This window comes from Oncorhynchus gorbuscha, linkage group LG21, assembly GCF_021184085.1.
Source record: "Oncorhynchus gorbuscha isolate QuinsamMale2020 ecotype Even-year linkage group LG21, OgorEven_v1.0, whole genome shotgun sequence".
In the NCBI taxonomy this organism is placed as follows: Eukaryota; Metazoa; Chordata; class Actinopteri; order Salmoniformes; family Salmonidae; genus Oncorhynchus; species Oncorhynchus gorbuscha.
This window is the reverse complement of record NC_060193.1, coordinates 57,587,803-57,612,049: the sequence shown is the minus strand read 5'-3', so window position 1 is coordinate 57,612,049 and position 24,247 is coordinate 57,587,803. Positions and strand designations below refer to the sequence as shown.

At 43.5% G+C, this 24,247-nt stretch overlaps 1 protein-coding gene across 2 annotated transcripts; it reads right to left on the bottom strand.

Moving 5' to 3' along the window:
• Positions 1-406: 406 nt before the first annotated feature.
• Positions 407-23,725, bottom strand: LOC124007896 (insulin-like growth factor-binding protein 2-A). Of its 2 annotated transcripts, XR_006834032.1 has the most exons (5): positions 23,218-23,725; positions 6,306-6,484; positions 2,027-2,167; positions 1,409-1,641; positions 407-1,163 (listed from the first exon to the last, which is right to left on the bottom strand). XR_006834032.1 is itself a non-coding variant. In XM_046318743.1 (4 exons), exons 1-4 carry the CDS (start codon positions 23,603-23,605, stop codon positions 1,483-1,485), a joined length of 867 nt encoding a protein of 288 aa, XP_046174699.1. In that variant the 5' UTR covers positions 23,606-23,725; the 3' UTR covers positions 407-1,482. The 2 variants fall into 2 exon arrangements, 1 of the variants encoding a protein (XP_046174699.1); XM_046318743.1 differs by having other exon boundaries at positions 407-1,641.
• Between the last annotated feature and the right edge of the window lie 522 nt (positions 23,726-24,247).

Sequence of the window (24,247 nt, the reverse complement as noted above, 5' to 3'; positions counted from 1 at the left end):
TGGGTTGTACCATGAAACACCTGAACATAGGCAATCATGTGGGTTTAGCTTTGAACTGGGTTGTACCATGAAACACCTGAACATAGGCAATCATGTGGGTTTAGCTTTGAACTGGGTTGTACCATGAAACACCTGAACATAGGCAATCATGTGGGTTTAGCTTTGAACTGGGTTGTACCATGAAACACCTGAACATAGGCAATCATGTGGGTTTAGCTTTGAACTGGGTTGTACCATGAAACACCTGAACATAGGCAATCATGTGGGTTTAGCTTTGAACTGGGTTGTACCATGAAATGGGTTGTACCATGAAATACGATGGCTTATCTACACCTAGACCTCCAGTAAGAAAATGAGACACAAGATACCAGGGCAAACGCCCGAATGAATACACAATCAACGTACAGGAAGTTACCATCCATTTAATCATGTACTTCATCTTATAACAAGACGTTCTTTATCACACAACAATTCTACATTTCTATTTGTGTTCCTATTAACGATGAAATCTAAAACGTGTATTTGTGTTTGTAACAACAAGACTTTGTCTATGTGGTTTTCCTACAGTGTATAGAAGACGCATGTGTATTCCAAAGGCTATAGAAGGTAGGTTTCATAGTTTTAGTAGCCTACCAACCTGAAGGCGTAGAACACTGTAAAACAAACAAACGGTAGGCGGAGTTGAGTACACAGCCACCAAACATTTGACATGTTCACTTCCCAGCACCAGAAAGTAAGACACTTGGGCTGCGTTTACACACGCAGAAGATCTGATCTGATCGGTCAAAAGACGAATCGGTGGCAAAATATTAGAATTGGGCTACCAGTGTAAACACAGCCATACAAACATTAAGTAAGACACTAACCCCTTAAAGCGTCAATTTGCCGTATTGTTTTTTGCTTCACCTTTCAAATAAGTCAAATCATTTGTTCATGATAACATCTCTCTAGATACCCTACAACAGATACATTGAATACAAGAGGTCCATAGTGGTGAATACTAATTGCCAAATGTGCATATAATTGGAATTTACGTGCAAATCGCCCATTGACATCAATGCTTGAATTTTACACAAAAGTCTGAGATGGACACACAGATTTCTAGTTAGAATTCAGTCCATAGTAAACATTCTTCTCATTAGACTTTGTTCACCACAGAAAAGCTACGAGAGGAGGGAAAGAGAGAGAGATCAATGAAAATACCAGTTAAACACTGACTTCCTTTGAAATTGCAAAGAAGAATGGGTTTCATCTTTGTTGCCTGTCACATCCTATGTCCTTGCAGTGGAATTTGTTCTCAAGCCAAGACACATTATGGTGGTTACATTGTACGATATCGCTGAGAATTGATTTAATACCAAACAAAACTATACACAGAAACAGACGCACAAACATTTTGATAGCTTACTTAAGTGTTTAGAGTACTGCTTCCTCTGTTGTGTTTTAAGACTCAGGCCGATCAAAGGGAGAATCAGGGCCATACTATTTCTGGGCTGAGGCGAGGGTGTCCATCTCTGGTCCTCTAAGGTACTGGCTGCAGTTTGGGTCTCCCCTCACGGTCGGTGCTGATGGGATGGGCCGACCGGTGTGTGGGTTGACGCACCAGCACTCCCCCCTCTGGCCGTGCAGAGACATCTTACACTGAAACACAGAATGAACATGTGTTTGTGTGTGTGTCTGTGTGTGTGTGGATGCTCCTGGGCCATGGAGTTAGAGTGAGTAGTCACCTGTTCTGTTTGAGATTATACTGCCCCCTCTTGTCACAGTTGGGGATGTGCAGGGTGTAGTCACCTGTTTGAGGTTATACTGTCCCCTCTTGTCACAGTTGGGGATGTGCAGGGTGTAGTCACCTGTTCGAGGTTATACTGCCCCCTCTTGTCACAGTTGGGGATGTGCAGGGTGTAGCCATCTGTTTGAGGTTACACTGCCCCCTCTGTCACATTTGGGGATGTGCAGGCTGTAGTTACCTCTTTGAGGTTATACTGCCCCCTCTTGTCACAGTTGGGGATGTGCAGGGTGTAGTCACCTGTTTGAGGTTATACTGCCCCCTCTTGTCACAGTTGGGGATGTGCAGGACATACAGGTCTTCCAGTGGGCCTCGGTTGTCTCTGAAGGGCATCTTAGATATCCTCTCCAGCACCTGGTCCAGCTCCTGCTGACACTGAATCTACAGTACACAACAGGCAACACCATTCACATGATTAATAGCCTGAGAAATATCAGACCTTGGAACAACAGGCAACACCATTCACATGATTAATAGTCTGGGAAAGCTCAGACCTTGAAGCAACAGGCAACACCATTCACATGATTAATAGTCTGGGAAATCTCAGACCTTGAAGCAACAGGCAACACCATTCACATGATTAATAGTCTCTGACTATTACACTGGGGCCGAGCTCCCTGCCATCCAGGACCTCTATACCAGGCGGTGTCAGAGGAAGGCTCTAAAAATTGTCAGACTCCAGCCACCCAAGCCATAGACTGTTCTCTCTGGTACTGCACTGCAAGTAGTACCGATGCACCAAGTCTGGAACCAACAGGACTCTGAACTTCTACCCCAAAGCCATGAGACTGCAAAATAATTATTTGAATAGTTAACCAAATAGCTACCCGGCATTGACCTTTTTTGCACTAACATTTTTGACTTATCACATACGCTGCTGCTACTGTTGACTATCTGTTAGCTTAATTCTAGCTATATGTACAGTGCCTTGCGAAAGTATTCGGCCCCCTTGAATTTTGCGACCTTTTGCCACATTTCAGGCTTCAAACATAAAGATATAAAACTGTATTTTTTTGTGAAGAATCAACAACAAGTGGGACACAATCATGAAGTAGAACGACATTTATTGGATTTTTCAAACTTTTTAAACAAATCAAAAACTGAAGAATTGGGCGTGCAAAATTATTCAGCCCCCTTAAGTTAATACTTTGTAGCGCCACCTTTTGCTGCGATTACAGCTGTAAGTCGCTTGGGGTATGTCTCTATCAGTTTTGCACATCGAGAGACTGACATTTTTTCACATTCCTCCTTGCAAAACAGCTCGAGCTCAGTGAGGTTGGATGGAGAGCATTTGTGAACAGCAGTTTTCAGTCCTTTCCACAGATTCTCGATTGGATTCAGGTTTGGACTTTGACTTGGCCATTCTAACACCTGGATATGTTTATTTTTGAACCATTCCATTGTAGATTTTGCTTTATGTTTTTGGATCATTGTCTTGTTGGAAGACAAATCTCCGTCCCAGTCTCAGGTCTTTTGCAGACTCCATCAGGTTTTCTTCCAGAATGGTCCTGTATTTGGCTCCATCCATCTTCCCATCAATTTTAACCATCTTCCCTGTCCCTGCTGAAGAAAAGCAGGCCCAAACCATGATGCTGCCACCACCATGTTTGACAGTGGGGATGGTGTGTTCAGGGTGATGGGCTGTGTTGCTTTTACGCCAAACATAACGTTTTGCATTGCTGCCAAAAATTTCCATTTTGGTTTCATCTGACCAGAGCACCTTCTTCCACATGTTTGGTGTGTCTCACAGGTGGCTTGTGGCAAACTTTAAATGACACTTTTTATGAATATCTTTAAGAAATGGCTTTCTTCTTGCCACTCTTCCATAAATGCCATGATTGTTGTCCTATGGAAAGAGTCTCCCACCTCAGCTGTAGATCTCTGCAGTTCATCCAGAGTGATCATGGGCCTCTTGGCTGCATCTCTGATCAGTCTTCTCCTTGTATGAACTGAACGTTTAGAGGGACGGCCAGGTCTTGGTAGATTTGCAGTGGTCTGATACTCCTTCCATTTCAATATTATCGCTTGCACAGTGCTCCTTGGGATGTTTAAAGCTTGGGAAATATTTTTGTATCCATATCCGGCTTTAAACTTCTTCACAACAGTATCTCGGACCTGCCTGGTGTGTTCCTTGTTCTTCATGATGCTCTCTGCGCTTTTAACGGACCTCTGAGACTATCACAGTGTAGGTGTATTTATACGGAGACTTGATTACACACAGGTGGATTGTATTTATCTTCATTAGTAATTTAGGTCAACATTGGATCATTCAGAGATCCTCACTGAACTTCTGGAGAGAGTTTGCTGCACTGAAAGTAAAGGGGCTGAAAAATTTTGCACGCCCAATTTTTCAGTTTTTGATTTGTTAAAAAAGTTTGAAATATCCAATAAATGTCGTTCCACTTCATGATTGTGTCCCACTTGTTGTTGAGTCTTCACAAAAAATACAGTTTTATATCTTTATGTTTGAAGCCTGAAATGTGGCAAAAGGTCGCAAAGTTCAAGGGGGCACAATACTTTCGCAAGGCACTGTACATATCTACCTCAATTCCCAGGCAGGGTGCTCTTCAGAATATATTACGAGTTTGGTTTGGACGGGCTTAAAATGCAGACAGGATTTCTGCTCGTGAAAAACAACGTTGTAAACTTGTAACGCTAACGTTAGCTGTCATGGCACAAGCAAACAACTTACTTGCCAAATACACTCATTGAAAATATATATCTAAAATACTGATTTTGTGTCCGGTGGTAGGAGTCCCATTTCCGCCTCTTGTCCCAACCAATGCTGGTACTGTCAGCAGACATGTGTGCTGGAACACTGGATATATAGTGGGAGGCAAACCGTCGGCCGAGGGAGACTACATGACTAATGACCCAGCAACACCCTCAGACTACTGTTTGAGAAAATAAATAAAACATTCTCCAAAATCATCTACAAAGGTTAAGAGCTGGATTCTCGGAGGAATAATAATCAACAGGAAATGAAATGATCAGCACTACCAAAATATAGAATACAATTAATTCACATGAAAATTAATGTCTCCCTTACAGGTATAACTGAGAGTAAATTATATTTGCATGACTAATTCTATTCATGGATTATTGCCAAAGCACCTGATCACCCTCTTTCTCTAGGTGTTATGGCTTCATCAATAGTAAAACGATTGGAATGTTCATATCTTTGCACTTACAGTCTCTTCTGATGGGTTTTGATGTGTTGCCAAGACTCGCTAATATCTGGGGCAAATGGTTCTATTTTAAACTTGGCATCCGTGAAATACCAAAATCATTATCCTCAAGGAAAATCACTCAATGTGGGAAAATAAGTACTGGTCGTAGTTTATAATAACATCTTGAAATAAAGCATTTATAATAGTTTAGTAAACCGTTTATTCAGGTACTGCTGGAATGTCTACCAATGGCATGTCCATCTTTTTGTGACAAATTACACCGGTCACTCAGAACATTTACGAAGCATTTATAAAGTATAAATAGCGCTCAGTTTAAATGAGGCCACACAAAAACACTTAAATAATGATTAGTAGATGGTTTATAAGGACCGATATTAAACATCTTATGAACGATCGTGTTAATTATTATGACATAGTTATTCATAAATATAAATATGTGAATACCTGGCTTACTAACATTTAAATATGTGGGTGTAATGATGAATAAACGATTTATTAATCCATTATAAATGCTTCATTACAAGGTATTATTATAAAGTACTACCAAAGTCATTTCCTAGGTCAGTTTACAACAGGACACCAGGCTCGACTTCAAGGAAACAATACAGTTTTCAACAGTAGGGTCTTGTACTGTCATGTGTGAAACATTTACACCATCCCCATGGTCAAGTTCAGTACGCTTCAAATGGGGGCAAACGTTGTCAAACGGAGGTGTAATGATGAATAAACTATTTATTAATCCATTATAAATGCTTCATTACAAGGTATTATTATAAAGTACTACCAAAGTCATTTCCTAGGTCAGTCTACAACAGGACACCAGGCTCGACTTCAAGGAAACAATACAGTTTTCAACAGTAGGGTCTTGTACTGTCATGTGTGAAACATTTACACCATCCCCATGGTCAAGTTCAGTACGCTTCAAATGGGGGCAAACGTTGTCAAACGGAGGGCTCTCTTGTCCAATAGAAATGTTTATCTACATTTTCCGATTGAAAAAGCTGACCTTAACTGTCCAAATTGGCAGTAAGACATTGTTAACTGCAGGACACCATCAGGTCTGCTCCAGAAGATGGCAGCAGTGCACTAGGTTCTGTTAAGACTGACTCCTTCCTAAAGGGACATGGACACTGCTAATCATGATCCCAGGTTCACTAACTGTTTTCTATCAGATGCGACCCACTAATGGTCTCGGTTTACCAAGGTAGCGTCTCAAATGGCACCCTATTCCCTTAATATGGGCCCTGGTTAAAAGTAGTGCCTTATACAGGGAATAGGGTGCTATTTGTGATGTAGCCTAACTGTTTACTACTAGATGTTTTACTAACCTGCTTGCCACGGGGAGTTTTGGGGTCCTCCGGCTTGTTACTCTTCATCTTGGTCTTCATCTCCTGTCGGTGCTGGCGCATAGCGTTCTCCTTGGGCCCCAGCCATGGGTTGTCCTTAGTGGCCTTCCTCACCGGGGGGATCTCTGTCAGGCTCGTGTCCAGGAGGTCCACCACCTCCCCTGAGGGACAGACACGCACGCAGACACAGATGCATGCACAGACTCACACACATGCACAAACGCACACACACACACACACACACACACACACACACACACACACACACACACACACACACACACACACACACACACACACACACACACACACACACACACACACACACACACACACACAGTCAAAACAGCACTATGGAAACCAGTTCCATTAAATCAATAAATCGTTCATTACAACACTGTCATAACATTGTCGTTATATTGTCATTACATCACAGAAAGCTCAACCATGTGAATGATTAAGTATATAGCACCTTCCTTCATGAAATGATAAATGATAGGGCCAGCAGGTTGGCTTTAGTACATTTGGCAATGACATGCATGGTGAATCTTTCAGCGGAAATAGATACATCTTTAAAAGTGCAATATTTTGGATCGTTTTCAAAAATATTGTGAAATATTATTATTTGTTTCTTTTTTCCATTTTAACTTCCAAGAATGAGAACCAATAGTGAACATCTGATTCTGTCTGTGTACACTCCAGGTTTATTGGCCACTGAAGAGCTGAAGACATAAGACTTTTCTGTTAACTCTGGGGCACCTTCACTTGCTATGACTAGTGTCCTCCTCACCTCCAATGTCAAGGCATGTCATGAAAGGGCACTAGCTCTTTTTCATGTCCGACTGATTAGAACAAAAGCTTGAACAGCAACCACCCAGAACTAACACACCACACTATCTGGGGAAGGGAGGTAGAAGTCCTTAGCTGTTTGACCAGATAACCTGTGGTTAAACATCAACCAAACAATGCAGGAGGCCTGGCCCTGCGAGTCCACTAGCTGTCCATGCTATTCCTGACAACAGACAGAGCGGTGGCTGAGGGCCCACTAGCAGCTCTCCCAGGGCTCTGGGACCGTCAAAATGGAAGAATAACAGAAATGGCAGGGGGGAGGAAACAGTTGGCTGGACCTTGTTTTGAGGAAATCTTAGATGAATAAACTTTCAGAGTAATGTATTGTTTACAAACTCTCTGTACTGTCAGGCTGTCCAGTGACATACCACTATTAACAACAGAGGGGGGATAGGTTATACGATATAAATAAGATATAACAGGCTTGGCCGGCCCTTAAGTGAAGTGTATTCTACCCTCTGACGTTTACAATCCAGTAGATATATAATAAGTAATACCTACATGTTTCAAACAGACCACCATAGTCCCTGTGCCTAAGATAGCGAAGGTAACCTGCCTAAATGATTACCGCCCTGTAGCACTCACGTTGGTACCATGGAGTGCTTTGAAAGGCTGGTCATGGCTCACATCAACACCATCATGCCAGAAACCCTAGAACACTCCAATTTGCATACCACTCCAACAGATCCACAGATGATGCAATCTCTATTGCACTCCACACTGCCCTTTCCCACCTGGACAAAAGGAACACCTATGTGAGAATGCTGTTCAATGACTACAGGTCAGCGCTCAACACCATAGTGCCCACAAAGCTCATCACTAAGACAAGGACCCTGGGACTAAACACCTCCCTCTGCAACTGGATCCTGGACTTTCTGGCGGGCCGCCCCCAGGTGGTACGGGTAGGCAACAACACATCTGCCACGCTGATCCTCAACACTGGGGCCCCTCAGGGGTGCATGCTTAGTCCCCTCCTGTACTCCCTGTTCACCCACGGCTGTGTGGTCAAGCACAAATTTAACACAATCATTAAGTTTGCTGACGACACAACAGTGACAGATCTAACTTCAGCTCTCCTCATGAGAGGATCAGATCTAAACATCTAACTTCATCTCTCCTCATGAAACTATCAGATCTAACTTCATCTCTCCTCATGAAACTATCAGATCTAACTTCATCTCTCCTCATGAAACTATCAGATCTAACTTCAGCTCTCCTCATGAGAGGATCAGATCTAAACATCTAACTTCATCTCTCCTCATGAAACTATCAGATCTAACTTCAGCTCTCCTCATGAAACTATCAGATCTAACTTCAGCTCTCCTCATGAAACTATCAGATCTAACTTCAGCTCTCCTCATGAAACTATCAGATCTAACTTCAGCTCTCCTCATGAAACTATCAGATCTAACTTCAGCTCTCCTCATGAAACTATCAGATCTAACTTCAGCTCTCCTCATGAAACTATCAGATCTAACTTCAGCTCTCCTCATGAAACTATCAGATCTAACTTCAGCTCTCCTCATGAAACTATCAGATCTAACTTCAGCTCTCCTCATGAAACTATCAGATCTAACTTCAGCTCTCCTCATGAAACTATCAGATCTAACTTCAGCTCTCCTCATGAAACTATCAGATCTAACTTCAGCTCTCCTCATGAAACTATCAGATCTAACTTCATCTGTCCTCATGAAACTATCAGATCTAACTTCATCTGTCCTCATGAAACTATCAGATCTAACTTCATCTGTCCTCATGAAACTATCAGATCTAAACATCTAACTTCATCTCTCCTCATGAAACTATCAGATCTAACTTCATCTGTCCTCATGAAACTATCAGATCTAACTTCAGCTCTCCTCATGAAACAATCGGATCTAACTTCAGCTCTCCTCATGAAACTATCAGATCTAAACATCTAACTTCAGCTCTCCTCATGAAACTCTTTGTGCTCTCAGTGTCCTTTGCAGAACAGAGGGCAGAAGTCAACTGGAATCAGGTGTGAGACATGCACAAAAACACACACACACACACACACACTTATACACCCCTAAACACACACAGACACAGACACACACAAATTAAGTTGTTTTCATATATTAGATAATCCCAACTGTCTCAAACTGTAATATACTGTTTCCAGCTTCATGGAGGAAACCTGAGAAGGTTTGAGTCTATTAAATACCACACACACACACACACACACACACACACACACACACACACACACACACACACACACACACACACACACACACACACACACACACACACACACACACACACACACACACACAGACACACGGAGACACACAGAGACACACAGAGACACACAGAGACACACACGGACAGGGTCAGGACCCCACTCTAAGGGGGCCCCATTCCTGCAGTACACTCTGTTCCACCAATCCACAGAGGTGGGCCTGGGCTTTGCAACGTCAACAGAGCTGCAACTCCATTGTTTTTACTTTGTTGTCTGGTCCACTGCTTGAATTAATACAGCAGACAAAAGGGATGAGTGGCTTCCTTGCTTTTTGAATAGCTGATGTTTGTCAAATTCCCAGAACAGCACAAAGGAGAGAAGGTTCATGTCTGACATTCTAGACTCTAGTAAACTGAGCAGATGGCCCATGGATGGAGAAGGGGAGACTGGATAGGTCAAACCAACACACATTCATGGTTCAAATGATCCTTTTAATTCTCCCCTTTAATCTCAATGTGACTTATTGTGTAATAAATTAATATTACCTCACTCTAGGGCCAGCATAGTGATAATGATACTGTATTTCCCCGTGTTTATGTGTATATATAACGTATCACCTTCACAATTGACTGTACAGTTGTGGCCAAAGGTTTTTAGAATGACACAAATATACATTTTCACAAAGTCTGCTGCATCAGATTGTATGATGGCAATTTGCATATACTCCAGAATGTTATGAAGAGTGATCAGATTAATTACAATTAATTCCGAAGTCCCTCTTTGCCATGCCAATGAACTGAATCCCCCAAAAACATTTCCACTGCATTTCAGCCCTGCCACAAAAGGAACAACTGACAGGCATGTCAGTAATTCTCTCGTTAACACAGGTGTGAGTGTTGACAAGAACAAGGCTGGAGATCACTTTGTCATGCTGATTGAGTTAGAATAACAGACTGGAAGCTTCAAAAGGTGGGTGGTGCATGGAATCATTGTTCTTCCTCTGTCAACCATGGTTACCTTCAAGGAAACACGTGCCCTCATCATTGCTTTGCACAAAAAGGGCTTCACAGGCAAGGATATTGCTGCCAGTAAGATTGCACTTTAATCAACCATTTATCAGATCATCAATAACTTCAAGAAAAGAAAGTCCAGCAGCGCCAGGACCGTCTCCCAAAGTTGATTCAGCTGCAGAATCGGGGCACCACCAGTATAGAGCTTGCCTAGGAATGGCAGCAGGCAGGTGTGAGTGCATCTGTACGCACAGTGAGGCGAAGACTTTTGGAGGATGGCCTGGTGTCAGGAAGGGCAGCAAAGAAGCCACTTCTCTCCAGGAAAAACATCAGGGACAGACTGATATTTTGCAAACGGTACAGGGATTGGACTGCTGAGGACTGGGGTAAAGTCATTTTCTCTGATGAATCCCCTTTCTGATTGTTTGAGGCATCCGGAAAAAAAGCTTGTCAGGAGAAGACAAGGTGAGCGCTACCTTCAGTCCTGTGTCATGCCAACAGTAAAGCATCCTGAGACCATTCATGTGTGGGGTTGCTTCTCAGCCAAGGGAGTGGGCTCACTCACAATTTTGCCTAAGAACACAGCCATGAATAAACACATCCTCCGAGAGCAACTTCTTCCAACCATCCAGGAACAGTTTAGTGATGAACAATGCCTTTTCCAGCATGATGGAGCACCTTGCCATAAGGCAAAAGTGATAACTAAGTTGCTTGGGGAACAAAACTTTGATATTTTGGGTCCATGGCCAGGAAACTCCCCAGACCTTAATCCCATTGAGAACTTGTAGTCAATCCTCAAGAGGCGGGTGGACAAACAAAAACCCACAAATTCAAAAACCCACAAACTCCAAGCATTGATTATGCAATAATGGGCTGTCATCAGTCAGGATGTGGCCCAGAAGTTAATTGACAGCATGCAGAGGTCTTGAAAAAGAAGGGTCAACAATGCAAATATTGAATCTTTGCATCATGTTACGCCCTGGTCGAAGTATTTTGTGTTTTTCTTCATGTATTTGGTCAGGCCAGGGTGTGACATGGGTTTTTGTATGTGGTGTGTAGCTTAGTGGGATTGTAGCTTAGTGGGGTGTTCTAGGAAAGTATATGGCTGTCTGAAGTGGTTCTCAATCAGAGACAGGTGTTTATCGTTGTTGTCATGCCTTGGTCTTAGTATTTTGTGTTTTCTTTAATTATTTGTTCAGGCCAGGGTGTGACATGGAGTTATTGTATTGTCGTATTGGGTTTTTTGTAGGCATTGGGATTGTGGTTGATTAGGGGTGTGTCTAGTATAGGCTTCGCTGCCTGAGGTGGTTCTCAATCAGAGTCAGGTGATTCTTGTTGTCTCTGATGGAGAACCGTATTTAGGTAGCCTGGGTTTCACTTTGTATTTCGTGGGTGATTGTTCCTGTCTCTGTGTAGTTTCACCAGATAGGCTGTAATTAGGTTTTCACGTTCCGTTTGTTGTTTTGCATTTGTAATAGTTATTTCATGTATCGCTCTTCATTTATTAAAGACATGAGTAACCACCACGCTGCATTTCGGTCCGACTCTCTTTCAACAAACGAAGAAGGCCGTTACAGAATCACCCACCACACACGGACCGAGTGGCGTGGTAACAGGCAGCGACAGCATGATCAGCGAAAGGAGGATGAATTATTCGGAAAATGGACATGGGAAGACGTTATGGACAGCAGAGGTATGGAGTATACTACATGGGAAGAAATAGACAGGTGGGCGGTCGACCCAGAGAGAGTGCCGGAGCCCGCCTGGGATTCGCTGGAGCGGTGCGAAGAGGGCTATAGGAGAATGGAGTCGAAGAGAAAGACACGGCGGCGCAGAAGGAAACCCGAAAGTCACCCCCAAAAATGTATTGGGGGAGGGCTCAGGGAGAGAGTAGCAGAGTCAGGAGTCAGACTTGAGCCTACTCTCCTTGTTAATTGTGAGGAGCAGCGATCAAAGGACTTCTGGACTTGGGAGGAGATATTAGACGGAAAAGGACCCTGGGCTCAGCCTGGAGAATATCGCTGTCCCAAGGAAGAACTGGAGGCGGCTAAAGCGGAGAGGCGCTGGTATGAGGAGGCAGCACGGCGACGCGGATGGAAGCCCGAAAAGCAGCCCAAAAAAATTATTGGGGGGGGCTTACAGGGAGTATGGCTATGCCAGGTAGGAGACCTGCGCAAACTCCCTGTGCTTACCAAGGGGCTAGTGAGACCGGGCAGGCACCGTGTTATGCTATGGAGCGCACAGTGTTTCCAGTGCGGGTGCATAGCCCGGTGCGGTTCATACCAGCCCTTCGTATTGGCCGGGCTAGAGTGGGCATCGAGCCAGGTAAGGTTGGGCAGGTTCGGTGCTCAAGAGCTCCAGTGCGCCTGCACGGTCCGGTCTATCCAGAGCCACCTCCACACACCAGTCCTCCGGTAGCAGCTCCCCGCACCAGGCTTCCTGTGCGTGTCCTCGCTCCAGTATCACCAGTGCCAGCACCACGCATCAGGCCTACAGTGCGCCTCGCCTCTCCTGTGCTGTTGGAGTCTCCTGTCTGTTCAGCGCTATCAGAGCCTTCCTCCTCTACAGCGCTGCTGGAGTCTCCTGTCTGTTCAGCGCTATCAGAGCCTTTCTCCTCTCCTGCGCTGTCGGAGTCTCCCGCCTGTTCAGCGCTATCAGAGCCTTCCTCCTCTACAGAGCTGCCGGAGCATCCTGCCTGTTCGGAGCAGCCTGAGCCGTCAGTCTGCATGAAGCAGCCAGAGCTGTCAGTCTGCAAAGAGCTTCCAGTCTGCAAGGAGCTGTCAGTCTGCAAGGAGCAGCCAGTCTGCAGGGTGCTGTCAGCCTGCATGGAGCAGTCAGAACTGTCAGTCTGCATAAAGCAGCCTGAGCTGTCAGCCTGCATGGAGCAGTCAGAGCTGTCAGCCTGCATGGAGCAGTCAGAGCTGTCAGTCTGTATGAAGCAGCCAGAGCTGTCAGTCTGCAGGAAGCAGCCAGAGCTGTCAGTCTATAAGAAGCAGCCAGAGCTGTCAGTCTGCAAAGAGCTGTCAGTCTGCAAGGAGCTGTCAGTCTGCAAGGAGCTGTCAGCCTGCATGGAGCAGCAAGAGCTGTCAGTCTGCAAGGAGCTGTCAGTCTGCATAGAGCAGCTAGATCCGCCAGTCAGCCATGATCTTCTAGATCTGCCAGTCAACCAGATTCTTCCAGATCTGCCAGTCAACCAGAATCTTCCAGATCCGCCAGCCAGACAGGATCTACCGGAGCCTACTACCTGCCTGAGCTTCATCTCAGTACTGGGCTTCCTCTCAGTACTGGGCTTCCTCTCAGTACTGGGCTTTCTCTCAGTACTGGGCTTTCTCTCAGTCCCGAGCTGCCCCTCAGTCCCGAGCTGCCCCGAAGGGGAGGCACTAGGACATTAATGGAGTGGGGTCCACGTCCCGAGCCGGAACCGCCACCATGGACAAACGCCCACCCGGACCCTCCCTATGGTTTTGAGGTGCTTCCGGGAGTCCGCACCTTAGGGGGGGGGGGGGGGGGGGGTTCTGTCACGCCTTGGTCTTAGTATTTTGTGTTTTCTTAAATTATTTGTTCAGGCCAGGGTGTGACATGGAGTTATTGTATTGTCGTATTGGGTTTTTTGTAGGCATTGGGATTGTTGTTGATTAGGGGTGTGTCTAGTATAGGCTTGGCTGCCTGAGGCGGTTCTCAATCAGAGTCAGGTGATTCTTGTTGTCTCTGATGGGGAACCGTATTTAGGTAGCCTGGGTTTCACTTTGTATTTCGTGGGTGATTGTTCCTGTCTCTGTGTAGTTTCACCAGATAGGCTGTAATTAGGTTTTCACGTTCCGTTTGTTGTTTTGCATTTGTAATAGTTATTTCATGTATCGCTCTTCATTTATTAAAGACATCAGTAACCACCACGCTTCATTTCGGTTCGACTCTCAACAAACGAAGAACGCCTTTACAGTTGTCTCTGATTGTGGGTGATTGTCCTGAGTGTCTTGATGTCCTTGTTCGATGTATGTTGACACAAGTATAGGCTGTTTTTGGTTTTCGTTTCCTTTATTGTTTTGTAGTGTTCGTGTTTAGTCGTGTTTACGTTTGTTTAAATAAACATGGATCGCAATCGACACGCTGCAGTTTGGTCCAACTCTCCTTCACCATATGAAAACCGTGACACATCAACTTAATGTAATTGTCAAAAAAAGCCTTTGACACTTATGAAATGCTTGTAATTATAATTCAGTATTCCATAGTAACATCTGACAAAAATATCTAAAGACAATGACGCAGTAAACTTTGTGAAAATTAATATTTGTGTCATTCTCAAAACCTTTGGCCACGATTGTACAGTAAAGCACTTTGGGGAGCTGTAGTTAAAAAGAGCCAGCTCCATAACTGCTTCCCATTATCCTTTACAAGGCCTGCTAGGACTCTCCTCCTAGAATCACACAGTCAGCACAGAGCAAGTGTGTTTACCTCACAGCCAGGCTATCTGGCCTGAGAGGCTCCTCCACAGCATGAAGCTAGCTGGGGCTGGGCAGGTCCTGACACGTAGACACTGGCTGCACCCAGCCAGGCATCTATCCACCCCTGAACTGACTGACTGCAGGCTAAACCTGAGACTCTGGATGTGTCCCAACCAACACTGTATCCCTATGTGTCTCTGGTTTAAAGTAGTGCACTATATAGGGAAAATGGAGTATTTTGCCATTTGGGACACACACACCTGGCTCAGGAGGACAGAGAGACAGGGAGACGGAGGCAAGCCAGAGCCCATCGAACCTGCAGGGCAGCACGGACAATTACAGCACACACATACAGAGAATAGAGAGAGATGGTGCCCATCTTTCCCATTCCTTTGGGATTGAGGCCTGTAGACGTGACCTTGACATTAGACCACTTTTGAGGTCTGAAAAGTCCAGATGAACTTTGAAGTGTGAACATATCCATATCTCCTTTATTAACAGAGACGATAGGACACCAGATTAGGGTTGCATTTCCAGGACTTTCAATAAATTCTCTGGTTTGCCCGAAATCCCGTTTGGAGGCTCCCCCGGAGTCAGGGGGGAATAATCAGGATATCCAGAATCCTCCAACCAGGATTTCTGGAAAACCAGGGAATTTATTGAAAGATGAAAATGAATTATGCAACCCTACACCAGACATGTGATCCAAGTCATGGCACCAATGTAACAAGTCAACTGGCCTTGATACACAAACCACCAGGATCAATTCCTAAGACAGTAGCTCTGCCTGCAGCCATCGGGCTAGCCATGAACAACAGCTCTTGGGTGATTGCAGCAGCCAAATGCATTGGCCTCCTTCTGTACACACATACCCAGCACTTAAATCTCCTTCAACTCCATTATCTTCGGTGAAGAAACATCAAACCATCTGTCGAAGCCAGCCCTATCCCCTGCAAAGCCCTTTCACAGGTCCCTTTCCAACCCCACTCAGCTCAGTAACATTTCAGACATAGCTTGTGTTTTCTCCAAGCACCGAAGAGAGAGAGGGAGGGAGGGGAGTGGAAGGAGGGAGGGAGCCAGCGAGAGAAAGAAAGAAAGAAAGGGGGAGAGAGAGAGAGAGAGAGAGAGAGAGAGAGAGAGAGAGAGAGAGAGAGAGAGAGAGAGAGAGAGAGAGAGAGAGAGAGAGAGAGAGAGAGAGAGAGAAAGAAAGAATGAAAGGGAGAGGGAGAGAAAAACAGAGTGAGAGAGAAAGAGAAAGGGAGCAGGTTTATTCTGGAACGCATCTGAGGCACGCTGAGATTCTTAGCATGGCTTCGGGTGAAGTTGCAGCCCCAGGGGTGGATGGCAGTGATGCCTGTGTTTTAGAGAAGCAGGAGGGATTATCAGGGGCTATTTCGGGCCTGCGGGCACCGTCTATATTCCTGGGCACCCCGGCAGTGGACCCATGCAGGTACAGATGAATACCCCTCGTTAGGGAGCCGTGTTATTCCACCGCCCAGTTGCAGCCAGATGGTCAGGATCTGTTTTCCTTGTAAAGCTTTGAGAGTTTTTTTTGTTGGACTTTTGTTGGGTTGTGGGTGGGGTTGTGGGTGGGGTTGTGGGTGGGGTTGTGGGTGGGGTTGTGGGTGGGGTAACCCTCCCTCTGTTGGATAAGTGGCAGCCCAACGATGTGATCCTGATGGGAGGATGAGTGATGAACCTTGGTGTGTCTCAAATAGCACCCTATTAAGTTAACCTTTATTTTAGCAGGGTCTCTTTTGCAAAGGAGTGCACTACTTTTGACCAGGGCCCATTATAGGGAACTATTTGGGACGCTACCATTCTCTTAAATATATATTTTTAATAGTATGTCTTTGTATTCACGTGATGTATTATTGACTATGACGTGTCTTTAGGTAATAATATGATATACTCCCCGTCTGCCTGTTGTGGAATCAACTCGCCCCAACGTCTCTATTTACATCATTCTCTGACACATCACAGTAAACCGACTGTAGCTGTGCCACTTGATATTGACAATGAGAGGCGTAGGCTGGTGGGCTAATAAAGATGCCCATCCACCACAGGGTTCAGGTAAGGAGGAAACACAGGGTGCACCACAGACACTGAGGAGGGTTTTCATATCACGTCTTCCATGGATGAAAGGCTACATGCCAGTCATGCATTAAGGCCTGTATAGCATGAGATGAGTAGCATGAAGGAATGCATATAGGCTGCTCTGCATTTCCCAGTGATCCAATCTTGGAGAATGCAGAACACGTTTTCCTTGGTTATAACGTGTTCACATAATAACAGTAAGAAGTCAGCTTTATGCGACAACTCATTGCATTTGTGTGTATTACGTGTGTTCTGCCAGATGAGAAAGACAGGTAAGTTAAGAGATGATTCTTTTGATACATGAGCGGATGTGACTGTTAAACAATGCTTTTTTAGTTTGAATTATAAACTGATCCTATAAACTCCTCACAAACTCTTTATTAAACAAGCCCTTTATTAAACAAGCCCTTTATTAAACAAGCCCTTTATTAAACAAGCCCCTTATTAAACAAGCCCCTTATTAAACAAGCCCTTTATTAAACAAGCCCTTTATTAAATAATAATAATAATATGCCATTTAGCAGACGCTTTTATCCAAAGCGACTTACAGTCATGTGTGCATACATTGTACGTATGGGTGGTCCCGGGAATCGAACCCACTACCCTGGCGTTACAAGCGCCATGCTCTACCAACTGAGCTACACAAGCCCTTTATTAAACAAGCCCCTTATTAAACAAGCCCTTAATTAAACAAGCCCTTTATTAAACAAGCCCTTTATTAATCAAGTCCTTTATTAAACAAGCCCTTAATTAAAGTGAAGTGTTACTGCTATTAATTATCCCAAGATTTACTGTGTTTCAACAAGCAGGAAATGTGATGTAGCTACCATGGCCTGAGTTGTCATAGATTGTGGTTTCGCACGTCGGCCTATTTAGACAATGAAAACGTGTAGGAAACGTGTGTAACCGGGGTTGCTTTTTGCATAATCTCGTGGACAAACCAGATTGTGTCTAGAAGTTTATATCACTCTGTATACTGGGATGCTTAAACCTGCAAGAAAGTGGTTAATAAGGGACTGTTTGAAAGGGAGTCATATAAACATTGCCTTGTTTTTTTTTACAGGTAACATACTGTGAATTCTGTCTGAAGTACATTATAGAACTGTATACCCCAGGTGTACATGATAGTACTGTGTAACCCAGGTGTACATGATAGTACTGTGTAACCCATGTGTACATAATAGTACTGTGTAACTCAGGTGTACAAAATAGTACTGTTTAACCCAGGTGTTTAGTTTAGTTTATTTTATTTTTACAGGGACAGTGCACATTAATCAACGTTTCAGTAAAAGTGCCGGTTTTAGCCAGCCGGCTAATTTTCAACCGCAGTCCCTGGGCAGGTTATTAAAAACAATTACAATATAGACAATAGCACCATAGAACAAGCAAGACATAGCAACATAGGACAAGCAAGACATAGCATACAGACAGAGCAACATAGAACAAAAAGCAGCAAAACAAAATTCATAAAAGCAACAAAGTGTTTCCACACCTCACAAGCTATAGACAACAGACAACATGGAAAGCGGCAACACACAGCTAGGGACCATGTTCACAAATCTGATTGACCTTTAGCCAGGTCTTCAAGCATTTTGTGAAAGTGTGATATGTTGTGCAGTCATGTGTGTCTGATGGCAGTGTATTCCAGACATGGGAAGCTCTCACAGAGAATGCAGATTTACTAAAGGTGCTTTTCCTTAGGGGAACTATACAGTCACCTCTCATGGCAGACCTTGTGGATCTGCTGCCATATGTCTGGGTTTTCTGTTTAACAAAAATATTGAGTGGAGGGGGAGCCAGGCCATTAAGGATCTTGAATACAAGACATGCGTCGGTGTATTGCACAATAGTACACAATAGTACTGTGTACATAATAGTACTGTACATAATAGTACTGTATAACCCAGGTGTACATTATAGAACTGTATAACTGTATAACCCAGGTGTACATAATAGTACTGTGTAACCCAGGTGTACATAATAGTACTGTGTAACCCAGGTGTACATAATAGTACTGTGTAACCCAGGTGTACATAATAGTACTGTGTAACCCAGGTGTACATAAAAGTACTGTATAACCCAGGTGTACATAATAGTACTGTATAACCCAGGTGTACATTATAGAACTGTATAACTGTATAACCCAGGTTTACATAATAGTACTGTGTAACCCAGGTGTACATAATAGTACTGTGTAACCCAGGTGTACATAAAAGTACTGTATAACCCAGGTGTACATAATAGTACTGTATAACCCAGGTGTACATTATAGAACTGTATAACTGTATAACCCAGGTGTACATAATAGTACTGTGTAACCCAGGTGTACATTATAGTACTGTGTAACCTAGGTGTACATTAAAGTACTGTGTAACCCAGGTGTACATGATAGTACAGTGTAACTCAGGAGTACATAATAATACTGTGTAACCCAGGAGTACATTATAGTACTGTATAACCCAGGTGAACATAATAGTGCTGTGTAACCCAGGTGTACATTATAGTACTGTGTAACTCAGGTGTACATAATAGTACTGTATAACCCAGGTGAACATAATAGTGCTGTGTAACCCAGGTGTACATGATAGTACAGTGTAACTCAGGAGTACATAATAATACTGTGTAACCCAGGAGTACATTATAGTACTGTATAACCCAGGTGAACATAATAGTGCTGTGTAACCCAGGTGTACATTATAGTACTGTGTAACTCAGGTGTACATAATAGTACTGTATAACCCAGGTGAACATAATAGTGCTGTGTAATCCAGGTGTACATTATAGTACTGTGTAACTCAGGTGTACATTATAGTACTGTGTAACTCAGGTGTACATGATAGTACTGTGTAACCCAGGTGTACATTATAGTACTGTGTAACCCAGGTGTACAGAATAGTACTGTATAACCCAGGTGTACATAATAGTACTGTGTAACTCACGTGTTCATTATAGTACTGTGTAACCCAGGTGTACATAATAGTACTGTATAACCCAGGTGTACATTATAGAACTGTGTAACTCACGTGTTCATTATAGTACTGTGTAACCCAGGTGTACATAATAGTACTGTGTAACTCATGTGTACTGTTAGAGCCGATTTGGACATATTTGTATAAAAGACTGAACATACGGAGCTCCATGTATATTTGTGTAAATATATTAAATATTCATGTATATGATGAAATATTAGGTACGTACCTTTATGATTTATATTTATCTGATTGAGATATATTCATTTGTTAGTGTAATTCAGTTTTTGCCCCCCCTCTTGCCCATTCATTGTATTGTGGTAAGTGTGTTAGGATAAAGGCAGGAAGTTGGGCCTTCGGGGGAGGGAGTCCTTGCTAGATGCGGGAGCGGTATAGTTTTTTGAACATAAAGACATACATACAGACAGGTCATGTTATGTATTTTCCATATCAAGTATTCTATGCTTTAAGTTGATTGGAGAATCATTTATTTGTTAGATATAAGAAGAATAAAACTTTTTATTGCACCATTTCCCTGGATGTCATGGAATGTTTGGCCGTTTGGAAACCTTGAGTGTGGACTGTATGCATACCAAACAACCCCGCTTCAGGCTTGGGCAGTGGCTATGGTAAAGAGGAAAGGAAGTCACTACATGTACATTATAGTACTGTGTAACCCAGGTGTACAGAATAGTACTGTGTAACCCAGGTGTACAGAATAGTACTGTGTAACCCAGGTGTACAGAATAGTACTGTGTAACCCAGGTGTACATTATAGTACTGTGTAACCCAGGTGTACACAATAGTACTGTGTAACCCAGGTGTACAGAATAGTACTGTGTAACCCAGGTGTACAGAATAGTACTGTTTAACCCAGGTGTACAGAATAGTACTGTTTATCCCAGATGTACAGAATAGTACTGTGTAACCCAGGTGTACAGAATAGTACTGTGTAACCCAGGTGTACAGAATAGTACTGTGTAACCCAGGTGTACAGAATAGTACTGTGTAACCCAGGTGTACAGAATAGTACTGTGTAACCCAGGTGTACAGAATAGTACTGTGTAACCCAGGTGTACATTATAGTACTGTGTAACCCAGGTGTACATTATAGTACTGTGTAACCCAGGTGTACATTATAGTACTGTGTAACCCAGGTGTACATTATAGTACTGTGTAACCCAGGTGTACATTATAGTACTGTGTAACCCAGGTGTACAGAATAGTACTGTGTAACCCAGGTGTATATTATAGTACTGTGTAACCCAGGTGTACATAATAGTACTGTGTAAACCAGGTGTACATTATAGTGCTGTGTTACCCAGGTGTACATTATAGTACTGTGTAACTCAGGTGTACATTATAGTACTGTGTTACCCAGGTGTACATTATAGTACTGTGTTACCCAGGTGTACATTATAGTACTGTGTTACCCAGGTGTACATTATAGTACTGTGTAACCCAGGTGTACATTATAGTACTGTGTTACCCAGGTGTACATTATAGTACTGTGTTACCCAGGTGTACATTATAGTACTGTGTTACCCAGGTGTACAGAATAGTACTGTGTAACCCAGGTGTACAGAATAGTACTGTGTAACCCAGGTGTACATTATATTACTGTGTAACCCAGGTGTACAGAATAGTACTGTGTAACCCAGGTGTACAGAATAGTACTGTGTAACCCAGGTGTACAGAATAGTACTGTGTAACCCAGGTGTACAGAATAGTACTGTGTAACCCAGGTGTACATTATAGTACTGTGTAACCCAGGTGTACATAATAGTACTGTGTAACCCAGGTGTACATTATAGTACTGTGTAACCCAGTTGTACATAATATTACTGTGTAACCCAGGTGTACATTATAGTACTGTGTAACCCAGGTGTACATTATAGTACTGTGTAACCCAGGTGTACATAATAGTACTGTGTAACCCAGGTGTAGATAATATTACTGTGTAACCCAGGTGTACATAATAGTACTGTGTAACCCAGGTGTACATGATAGTACTGTGTAACCCAGGTGTACATTATAGTACTGTGTAACCCAGGTGTAAATGATAGTACTGTGGGTTAGGTGTACATAATAGTACTGTGTAAACCAGGTGTACATAATAGTACTGTGTAAACCAGGTGTAACCCATCCCTTACATGCCAGGCTGGTGAATACATAGAAACAGTCAGAGTAGAAGAGAAACAGTTTGATCAGAGAAATATAGGATGGCGTCATGGCAATTCACTGTACTGTAGGCTAGGACTGTGGCATCTGGCTGTAGCAAAGCAGACTGCAAGTAGCTATTTCAGGAAGAGTTCCACCATAGAAATAGTATTAGAACACCACTACCTCCTAAGACCCAACTTATCTCTGGCTACATGTGCAAGTGTAGGTTACTCCACGTGCATTTCTAGTGCTACTGTCTGTGGTGACCTGGCCCTAATCCATTTCAACTTTTCAGGAATCACAGGTTCTCCTTCATAATCTAATCAAATGTTACATTTGGCAGATGGGGACATTGACATTAGGTTTAGTAGAAATCACAGCATACTGAACGAGCTTCAACAAACACTCCATGACTAGTTTACAGTGGTTGGGGTCAAAGTACAAAGTCCAAATTTCCAATCAATGTGGCATTATTTTACTTCTCTCTCCTCTCTCATGTTATCCAATTCAATAGGAATGTTTTGGGATTTCTGTGTAAAACACAAGCTGGGAATGTTATTTCAGGGTATAATCAAGCATACAGTATGTCTTACAGTATAGGCTTGCTTATACAGTGTATGTTATACAGGAATAATATTGATAGGTAAGGGAGTCTATTGGATTCCAGCAAGGGTCCAATAAATCAACACATGGAGGTCAATAAGTCAAACTAGTCCAGTGTAGTTCTGGTTGTTGTTGGAGACTGATGGACGATACTACCTGCAAACGTTTCTTTCATTTGTGATTAGGACATATAGCCCAAAGCCAAATATAGGCTTATAGCATTTGCAGTTCAATTCGGTACATATTAAAGGCAAAAGTACCTTGATAAAATTGTGTTATAAAAGTGTTATACCTGTGTAATTACAAATAATTCAAATAAATAGGCGTTTTAGAGAGGGTTAATTACAGTGTCAATGTTTCTATGAGCAAATGGACGCCAAAATAATTAGCTTAGACTGCTGCGAATGAAATAAATCACAATACGGTCCACGCTAAGGGCTGTAAACCATCCCAATGACAGAGAAATTACAGATTAACGCCTACTAATGATCGTACTTCCCTAACTTCCTCTCTGTTCCATTATAACACTGTAAATGTATCAAGCTTGTTGAAACTGACCGCTAAATTGCTCCGGGTGCTCCTGGCTCCCCGTGGGCTCGGTGACCACTTTGTGTCCGCACAGCCCCAGCCCCTGGACCAGCTGCTCGAGAGGCAGATCGGAGTCCGGCTTCGGGTAACACCGGAGTCCGCTGGAGCATCTCGGGGTGTACACGCCGCATAACTCGCCCTCTTGCCGGGCGCACACCGGGCAGCAACCGCAGCCCGGTTCGCGCACTATCTCTGCACAGGTCTCGGTGAGCTTCGGGCACGCAGCCTGACGTTCGGCGGTGCAACTCGGGCAACGGAAGACCATCTCCGTGAAAGAAACTCCCACGAAAGCCACCGACAGCAGCAGCAAGCTGCAGCCTGAATACGATATCATCCTCGGCGTGGAACGTCTTGTCATTTAGTGAGGCGATGGAACGCAACTCCAGGTAAAATAACTGTGCCTGGGAACAGGTGAAGCCAGCGGACGGGTTGAGTTCTGCAGGGTCCTACCAACCGCAGGTTAATTGACAGCTCGTCAGACCAGTGGTGCGGTGCGTATGGAAGAGCAGCAGGCAAACCCCAACAGGCAATTTTGTGCTATGACGAAAATATTATATAGCCTCTCAAGTTTTCATGCACAACTATACATAAGACCAGTCCAAATTACTTGTTATTTTGTAATCAACTTACATGATGTCTGAGGCCAAATGTTGATGTTGATGAGGCCTGTATATAGATAGATTTGGTGATTTATTACAACAAGCAGAAATAACTGTCAGACAAACCCAAACACACATAGGATACACTGAAGTGATGCCCTTTAAACGTTCTATTTCAAATAAGTCTGATCAATGGAAACTAAGAAATGTAAGTTCTAGATACTATCCGCATTATAGGCTATGCAGCCTATTTCTAATAGTACTATTGTTGGAAATGTGCAAAAAATACACTGTACAATAGGGAAAGGCAAGAAGAGAATGTCCTATGTGGTAGTATCATGCAACTCAATGGAGGAAAACGAGGCAGCATTCCCTTGGCTGGGCCTGAGACTGAGAGAGGC